General features: G+C 41.9%; 1 protein-coding gene across 2 annotated transcripts; it reads left to right on the top strand.

Annotated features, from left to right (window-relative positions):
* Positions 1-246: 246 nt before the first annotated feature.
* DDX59 (DEAD-box helicase 59) lies at positions 247-8,405 on the top strand. 2 transcript variants are annotated; one of them, XM_062003632.1, is made up of 8 exons: positions 247-542; positions 1,871-2,700; positions 4,322-4,489; positions 5,080-5,169; positions 5,569-5,820; positions 6,251-6,403; positions 6,875-7,003; positions 7,509-8,405. In XM_062003632.1, exons 2-8 carry the CDS (start codon positions 1,882-1,884, stop codon positions 7,770-7,772), a joined length of 1,875 nt encoding a protein of 624 aa, XP_061859616.1. In that variant the 5' UTR covers positions 247-542; positions 1,871-1,881; the 3' UTR covers positions 7,773-8,405. The 2 variants fall into 2 exon arrangements, with proteins under 2 accessions (XP_061859616.1, XP_061859617.1); XM_062003633.1 differs by having other exon boundaries at positions 247-794.
* Positions 8,406-9,745: the final 1,340 nt, after the last annotated feature.

Genomic DNA, 9,745 nt, shown 5'->3' with positions numbered 1-9,745 from the left:
CTCAGTTTGCAATGTATGAACAGCTCTCTCACCCTGCACTTTAAGTGGGTCAAAGCATTTCTCTGGGATACCTTAGGCCTCCATCATGCACTGTAATAATATGTTTTTCTCATGTGTGCAAGCACTGGTGTGTCTAGCATCTGGCAACTTAGGCTCCAAGCACGGGAGCGCGGGCCGGCCCGCACCGAAACTGAGCTCAGCGCTGACACCTCCCGGCGCTGCTGTTTTCCTCACTCCGCCCAAGAGCGCGGACCCGGCCGGCCGCCCGCGCCTCCCGCCCCGCCTCAGGGTGAGGATGGCCGCCAGCGTTTCTCGGCTCCCCCCCAGCTCCCGCCCTGTGCCTCCTTTTGCGCGGTGCGCCCCGTCCCCGGCCGGCCCTCTCGCTTGCTCTCCAGCGGCGGTGGGGCCCTGCTGTCGCCGGCCGCTCGCCCGGCGCGACGTGCGTGCGGCCGCCGCCATTTTGTGAGGAGAGGCGGTAGCGGACCGACGGCCGGGAGCGCTGCGTGAGGCGACGTCCTTCCGCCGCCAGCGAGGAGGAGGAGGTGGGGTCGGCTCCGCCTCGCAGCAGTGCGGCTGGGGGCGCGGGCAGGGCGGCGGGAGCGAGCGGCTGTTGGTTTCCCGTGTCTGGGTGGGAGAGGAGGAGGGTTGGGGCCGAAGGAGGAAGAGTGTGCCGCGCTGCCTGAGAGCCCCGCGGGAAGGAGGCTTCCCAGGGCGGTCAACGATGGCGGCTGGGCCAGGAGCCTCCCACCAAGCCCCTTAGGGGTAGAGTCTTTCTGGGCAGTCGGGCACTCTTTGTGAGTACGGTTTTCCCCCCTCACCTAAAAGCTGCCGAGTTCGTAAATTGGTTTGTTGTGGGAAGTTCTTATTTGTTGCGAAGAATGAGGCGTTGAGATCTGGCATCTGATCCAACGCCGGTGGGGAGCAGCTTCCACGCAGGCGCCGCAGCTCCGCCCGCCGGTTTCCGTCAGCAGGGGCCATCGGACCGGGGAGCCTCCTGCTGCCGCCTCATGGCTCGGGGTTGCTTTGACCAAGGCAGTAAAAAAACTGTAAAAAGAGATAGCTTTGTGAGTTTTTAGAAAGCTGAGGTTAAAAAGTTGACAGGCGCCGGTACCCACAGTACGGTTAATTCAGAATAAAATATTTCTATTTTCTGTACTTTTAAAAGTAATTTCTACCGTACTAAACGATTAGTGAGAAAACAACATGAGTTTCAAAGTCAACCGCTGAAAGTGTCAGAATATAGAAGTTGTGGTTATGTATGGGTCCTTAATTTATCTTCCTCGTGTTGCAGTAGAGATCTGACAAATTGATTGTGGAGGTCTTTGCTCGTCTGACATCCTGAAGAAACACAGCAGGAATCTAAACAGATCTCAAAGTTCCCAACCTTTTAAAATTTGAGTGGACTTTGAAAAGGACAATAAAAGGAGTGGTCTTGGGTGGATCCTGTACTGTCACATTTCAAAACTGATGGATTTTGTTTGTTTTTGTTAGTGTAGAAGAAAGTATATTTTGTTTCTACATCTCAGAAACTACTAAAATCTTCAAAGATGTACATGGATAATGGGTAAATTTCCACACAGTGAAAATCAGCTTTTTTATTCAACTACAAATGTCCAACAGTGAAAACTAACTGTAGGTGTATCTCTCTATTTTCTGTCTCCACTGTTAGTTTAAAATATTGCTTTACATTGCATAAACATTGTTAAGACCAAGATAATTTTTAAACAAGACAGTTTCTAGGAACCAGCTCCTAATCCCTGAAAAAGCTTGCCACTGTATCTCCTAGACTTCAGTTATTTTTATGGTAACAGGAAAATGTACCTTTCTCAACAGTAGTTGTTTCTAACAACTGCAACAATTTTCTTTCTAGTGTATTGAAGCATGTTTTTACCGAGATCTGTTAAAGTCAAGAGGACTGCTGATGAGGACAAAAGTTGTACATCTAAGAAAAATAAGTTGTCTTCTGGAGGCTCTTTACTAGAGGAGACCACGAAGTTCCAAGACTGTCAGTCAGCTAGAACAGAATCTTCTGCTTCAAGATGCGGTTTGAATGAAGCTATACAAGAGTGCACAGAACCTGTAGCTGGAGACCTTGGTGTTGCTAGTACAACTTCAGGGAAGGACAACCAAAATACTGCTGAAGAGAGCTCTTTGGAAGAACCCATAAAGTCCTTCAGCAAATCCCAGCGTTGGGCAGAACCTGGAGAACCTGTGTGCGTTGTATGTGGTCGCTACGGAGAGTACATCTGCGATAAAACAGATGAAGATGTTTGTAGCTTGGAATGTAAAGCCAAACACCTTCTACAAAGTCAAACAAAGGAGGGGAAGCTAAAATCTGATGAACTCACAAAAGCAGAATCTCAAGCAGAAGCTGACTTGCTTAATACACCTTATTTCTACAAAGATCATGCCTTTATTTTAGGTTTGCGAGATGAGCAGATTGAGAACCTTAAACTGCAGCTGGGTATTGCTGTCCAGGGCCATCACATACCAAGACCTATTGTTGAGTTTGAACACTGTGGTTTTCCTGAAACTTTAAACCACAATTTAAAGAATTCTGGCTATGAAGTCCCAACTCCCATCCAAATGCAGATGATCCCTGTTGGACTCTTAGGGAGAGATATTGTGGCTAGTGCAGACACGGGCTCTGGGAAAACAGCAGCCTTCCTTCTCCCTGTCATTATGAAGGTTTTGAAAGAGGTAACAAAATTTGACGTGTATAGCAGAAGTAGTTTGCAGCTGTGTCTTTTGGGTTCCAAGTGTAACTGAACCTGTCCTTGTAGGAGGTTTTATTGATGTTATTGATGTTTTAATTTATTTTTGATTGATGGACCACTGATTCTTGGGAGTGGGTAAGTGCTGACTATTTTCAGTGACTTTGGATATTTTTTTGCTTTGGTCTGGAGATAAAGGAGCTCTATTAATATTACCTAGTATAGAGTTTCTCCTTGTTAGAAAGGGGAGTAAATTCTGCGTAAAACTTCATAAGTGACTTGAAAGTGAAAATAATTGCAGACCTTTGGCAAGATTTGACCCTGTATCTTCATGTATCAGGTGGCAGAAGGAGATTTTTTTAACATTTGCATAATTTCACAGAGTAATTTCCACTGGGATATGGTCAGCTGACCATCGAATAGATACAGGAGTTTAGGGTAATAAAACTTCTGAAATCTTCTGGTTAGGTAATCTCCTGTTTGATATTGTGGGGAAAAAAGCAATTAAAACTTTTACTGTGCTTTTTGTAAGGACATGAATGTGTGATGAGAAGTAATGGCAAATAGTATTCTGTACCTTGTATGTGGCTCAGTGCAACCTCTGTGCTTTAGTGGTTTTACTCAAGAAGTGCTGTGTAAGAGTAGGTTTGAAAATTATGGACCTGATCCTCATTGATGTTTTGGACTGTTTAGATGCCTTTATGGATACATACACAGACAAATATTTGTGTATGTGTGTTGTATTTATTACAAATTAATAAGGTTTAAGTAACTCTTCTATCTTCAAAGTATTATGGCAATATTTTTAAGAATGGAGACATTCTTAATGCCTCTCCTATTTCACCTGATGTTCTTTTTACTTTCTTAGTATGCGTTAACTGGAATTAAGAACTCAGTCTGAGAGGAATTCCTACCCTGTAAATTTGTTGTGGAAGTATCTGTGAGGTGATGATTTGGTTGAGAATCCTTATGCACAGGAAAAGAAAAATTATGATGTTACCACTTAAATGATTCATCTTTACTTGGCTATTAAATCTGCTTTTAAATTTCAGATATAGGTTTTAACTATAAAGTTCCTATCACCATTTATTTTCTCTGCCTCAAACTTAATATGTAGTGGTGCAATACAGTAAAGGGAAATGGTCTCTTCCTATACAATCAAAACCTCTAAAAACATTTTTTCTATGATGTCTGGATTCAACTAGCAGCACATGTATTGAGTTCATATGGAATTTATTTTGAATTTCTGTTAAGGATTCGGTACAATACGTAAAACAGAAAAAAGCTAATCTTTACAAATAACTGCTAACTTTCCGGGTCTTTTTTTTTTGTCAGAAAGCTACTCTAACAGTCTGTTTACACAGGCATTATTTTTATTTTCAAAACATGAGTAATTGAGAGATAGACTGCCTTTGCCAGCATTTTTAAAGATCTGTTCCCTTCCTATTTTCTGTCTTTGAATAGAAGCTCTATTAGCAGTCTAATTGTATCCACAGTTATCTGCACTGTACAGTGTATTAGTACCAGGAGATTAAATTTTTTGAAAACTTTTTTATCTAAATGATAAAGTAATTCTGTGTTCAATGGATTTCTTCTCCTCTTTCTAGACAGAAGCTCCATCTGCCCTTATTTTGGCACCAACAAGGGAGTTAGCAATTCAAATAGAGAGGCAAGCTAAAGAACTGATGGCTGGTTTGCCAAACATGAGAACAGTTCTCCTGGTAGGAGGTTTACCACTGCCACCACAGCTTCACCGTCTCAAGCAAAATGTTAAGGTATGGACTATAGCAGAGAAAGATCCTGTGGAGAGAGTTTTGTTTTCATGTCAGTCACAGAAAAGAGAAATGTTACGATTTACTTATATGGGCACTTTCTCTTAAGTTTAAAGTACTAAAATAATGGTCAGCTCTTGAATATTTTACAGCAATACAAGATTTTGTGGTTTTATTTAACATTTTGACTTCTGATTAAATATGTAATACTTTTTTTTTTTGTTTTTTAAAAAGTTTCATGCATGATAGTACTGCTTTTAAAGACTGAAATATGCAGAGGTTGTGTGATGTATCACAAGTTGTATGACAGGGATTTTAATGTGGATTACATTGCTTGTATTTAGACACTTCCATTAGAGTTCTAAAAGGTTCCATTTCCTTTTGAGCCTTCATAATTTATGAAGTTGTCCATAAAAGTTTTACGATTTTTTTCAGACACAGCTGATTTCATTAATTAGTGCTCTTCTCACCAATGTAACTATCGTTTTTCTAGGACAGTCATATGGCCTTTCAGGGAATTTATAACTCCTGTGTTTTGTGGTTTTGTTCGTTTATGTTTTTTACCCTCTTTTGTTTTTTCTTTTATTTTTTAGGTTATAATAGCAACACCTGGAAGACTTACTGAGATTTTAAAGCAAAGTTCTGTTCAACTACATGCCATAAAAATTGTAGTGGTGGACGAAGTAAGTTCTTACTTATTGGGGCCGTAGTGCCTATGCAGAGATCCTTGAAGAGCCAGTGTGAGTGGCTAGTGTAACTGATTAAGCATACAGAGAGTTTGTTATAAAGATAAAATCTGTTTCTTAAGAGAAAATTCAGCTTTTAACACAGTTAGAAGTGTGTTTGAACAATGCATGTTCTGTTGGCTTTGAAAGACTTAGGTACCTGACAGGGTAATACTGCTAGACCAGCATGGACCATTTGTTTAGCATTTTCTCACTTAGCTTTTTTCTGACTGAAAACACTCCTGTGTTTGGATTGGCAGTCATACACATCATCGCTGTTCTGTCAATTCACATGCAGGATTCTGCTGTTGATGGATAAATCTGGTACAAATCTAATGTTTTTGGTTTTTTTTGTAGGTGGACACCATGTTAAAAATGGGTTTCCAGCAGCAAGTTCTGGATATTTTAGAAGGCATCTCTCATGATCATCAAACCATACTGGTGTCAGCCACAATTCCAGTGGGCATTGAACACTTAGCAAATCAGCTGCTGCACAATTTTGTAAGAATAACAATTGGAGAAAAGAATCTGCCATGTTCCAATGTTCGCCAAATTATCTTGTGGGTAGAAGAACCATCTAAGAAGAAAAAGCTGTTTGAAATACTGAATGTAAGTGTAATATTTTTATCATACGAACAATTTATAAAACTGTTCATGTCTTTACACATCTCAGGTTCTCATCTTTAATTCTAATCTCTATTTAGTGAAGAGGTGGAGTAAGGTTAAGCATGTAACTAGTTCAGTAGTTCTGTAATGTAAGAGCTTTAATTGCTTTCAGGGATTACTCCACCCCTGTTCCTCCCACCTCCGTCTGGACAGCAGCAAACTAGATTGCCGTGCTGGGATATCTTTATCATGTATGTATTTGTGTAGCTTTGTAACTGGTATCTTGTTGCTTCTCTAGAGTCTAAAAACATGTATTCGTCTACAAGTCATGTTAACACTATAGATAACATGCAGAAGAAATTGAATCAAAGTTGCTGATGATAAGCAGCAAACTGTTGTAATACCTTCTTCTGTAATCTGCCTAATTTTACAGGATAAGAAACTCTTCAAGCCTCCAGTGTTGGTGTTTGTGGACTGTAAGCTGGGAGCAGATCTGTTGAGCGATGCTGTTCGTAAGATTACAGGGTTGCAGTGTACCGCTATGCACTCTGAAAAGTCTCAGGTGGAAAGAACAGACATATTACAGGTTTGTGCCTCTTAAAGTTATGGAGGTTTTGATAAATTTTAAATTGCCAGTGATTGTTTTTTTTTTCAAGGTGGGTCCCTGAGGGCTTTTCTGTAGTAAAACCTGGTGTATTGCTGGGGAAAAAGAGAGACAGATGGCACCCAGAAATACTGTAGATGATAATGCCATTTAAAATGCAGATAACCTAGGAAATAGTCTCTAGTATTTATTTGCTTTGAAATGGAAATTTAAATATCCATTTGAATTTATGATTTTTAATTAAAATTATTATTTTGATCTGTCTTGAATTAGCTCTGTGAATTATATTCCTGTTTGAATCAAGAATACAAGGGGGCATTCCCTTTTCTGCAATACAGTAATCCCATAGGGTGTGTTCTCACACTGTATAACTAACCCTAACCTATGCTTGGAGAGGTAGAAAATAAAAACAAGGAGAAAGGAATTAATTTTTCTTTATTCTTTTCTTGCCAGGGATTACTTCAAGAGAAGTATGAAGTTATAGTGAGTACTGGAGTGCTTGGACGAGGGCTTGACCTAGTCAATGTCAAACTGGTAGTAAATTTTGATATGCCTTCAAGTATGGATGAATATGTACATCAGGTAAATAAATACATTGCTAAAACATTATTTGAAAGGAATAGAGAAGGATGCCATCCACAATGGAAATTTTAATGTCCATGGTCAAATACTCCTCTTTCTGCTGCAGCTCAAGTGCAGTGTGGAATACACATACAATGCAATCAGGAAACCAGCTGTGAGCTTTCGATTTGCCTCTTCTTAGTCAATACCACCTCTGATTTTTAATTTTTTTTTTCTGAGAGTTTCCAGCTTTAAAGAAGGTGATTGGTGGTTTGTGCATGTGTGTGTGTGAGTATTTACATATATGTACACACACTCCAAACCCAGTTTGCCCAGCAGAACAAGAGAACTAATTATTACCCTATTTTTGGCATTCATGAAGCCACAATACTCACAGATTCTAGTGTGTCTGGTTTTGAGACCATAAACTACAAGAAGAGCCAACAAACTGGAGAGAGAATTGAAGAGAGAATTGAAGGACTTCCATTTAATGTTGATAACTTAAAATGGCGTTTTGCTTTTTCAGGTTGGAAGGGCGGGGAGATTGGGTCACAGTGGAACCGCAATTACTTTTATCAATAACAACAGCAAGAAGCTCTTCTGGGATGTTGTGAAGAGAGTAAAACCAACAGGCACCATTCTTCCCCCACAGCTACTCAATTCCCCATATCTTCATGACCAAAAGAGAAGGGAACAACAGAGACAGAAACAATTACAGAATAGTCTTGTAACAGGAGATAATATTATGGACATTATTAGAAAACATGACAAAAATAATTCTCAGAGGTAATAAAGATTAATGTATAGTTATGTAAATATAATGAAGTGGGATTAAAAATAAACATTATGCTTTGTTGTATATTGCCTTTTTACAAAGTTTGTATGTTCTGGTTTTTAAGGAGTGTAATTTTTATCTCATCTTTCTTTTGAAAAAAGACTTGTGTGTTTGAGCCTCTGTATGTGCTCACTATGGAGTGTATCTGTGATAAAACAGCTGAAGATGGTTTGCAGCTTGGAATGTAAAGCCAAAACCACACTGTGCTGGGGTCTGGTCCAGCCTCTATCAAACACTGCCCCAGCCAAAAAATGATCACAACAGAAGTGCTGGTGGTGTCACTCAGCCGCCACAGGCATAGCCCTATGGCTCAGCTCTATACTGCTTATAGCATGAGATCACATACCTGGACACAGGCCTTCAGGGGAGGGGAAAGCAGACCCTGACACCCCTTCACAGGCAGGATCGACCAGAAGAGGTGCTAGTCCCAGAGTGCCTCAGGCCCCACCGGAGGAGGATGCAGCCAGTCACATCTGTGGTGGGATCTGTCTGCAGCCTTCCCTTTATTGCTTGGGGACTAGTTAGAAGTCCTGCTCAATCCCATTGCAATAACAGAAATAGTTATAACTTCATTACAGGAAAATAGGATAAGCCACATGTTAAATAATAAATGTATTCTTATTTAATGAAACATTAATGTGTAACTCCTATTTACTAAAGCATGTTCTGACACCAACTGCTGCTGCTTTTTTTTTTTTCAGGAAATGAGACTAAAATCATATTAAAATAATGTATGATGTAACATATAAAATCTGAGATAGGTCATAATCAAAACTTTTTTTTCCTCTTTTTTTAGACTAAGGCTTGAATTAGTTTCTTCAGACCTTTCATGCTACTGTGAACATCTGTTTTTGTCAGACTGAGATGTACCAGGTAGTTAGAGGTTAGTTCTGTTAGCTCTTTGGACAAAGGACAGCAATATGATCTACTGACTTTGTGTCGTGGTTTAGGCCCATCAGGGAACAAAGACCACGATTAGCCTCAAGTACCGAAGAGGCTGAGAATTGCTCAAGGGCAGGGAGGGCTTAATTGCCGCTTAAGGTCCAGGACAAAACAGACCAGGCCACTCGGTTTGGGGAAGAAAACAGAAAATAATTTAATGCAACATCAACTAAAACATACCCCCAAAAACCCAAAACATAACCAAAACGAAACAACACAGAGGAATACGTCAATGAAGAGTCCAACCAGCCTTTTTAAGAACACCTTCCCGCCACACCTCCCCTCTTCCCAGGCTCAGAGCCCTGATCCCGGGGTTTTTACCTTGCCCCCCCCCGAACGGTTCGGGGGGGCAGGCAGTGGGGGTCTCAGTCAGTCTCCTCCCAATAGCTTCTGCCGTTCGTCCCTCCTCAGGACGGGCCAACTCCACACCAGTCCTCCCTGCGAGTCCGTGGGGTACCTCATAAGCATGGCAGCCCTGCACGGGCTGCTCCGACGCGCACCCATTCCAAAGGCTGCAGCTCGTCTCTGCCTCTCGTGTGGGGCTGCTCTGCGGCGTGCAGGCTCTCCAGCACGGCCTGGGCCATGGCCGTCTCCCCACACAGTCCCCCGCCCGTCCGGGCTCACTCACATGGAGCTGCTGGTGGCTCTCAGTCCTGCCATGGATCTCCATAGGTTTCAGGGGCACAACTTGTATTCTCGCCACGGCTTGCAGAAGGGTCTCCAGTCTACTGCTTCTCTTTCCTTCCTCCTTCTCTGGCTGAAGAGTCCGCGTGGACACCTCCATCTTGTACCACTCTTACACCTCCTGCCTCGCATTCCAAATTCCCGTCCCCTAAATAGTGATGGCAGAGGCGCCAGATTGGCCCACCCGGGCCGGAGGTGGGTGTGAACCCAGGAGCCGGGGGAGGGTCCGCAAACTCTTTACCGGGTCTTCACTGCAACCCGCTCCCCCTGTTACTAAGCCAAAAGCTGCTCCTTGCTAAACC

The sequence above is a fragment of the Colius striatus genome, chromosome 10 (genome assembly GCF_028858725.1).
Source record: "Colius striatus isolate bColStr4 chromosome 10, bColStr4.1.hap1, whole genome shotgun sequence".
NCBI lineage: Eukaryota > Metazoa > Chordata > Aves > Coliiformes > Coliidae > Colius > Colius striatus.
This window is presented reverse-complemented; position numbering and strand designations above follow the sequence as displayed.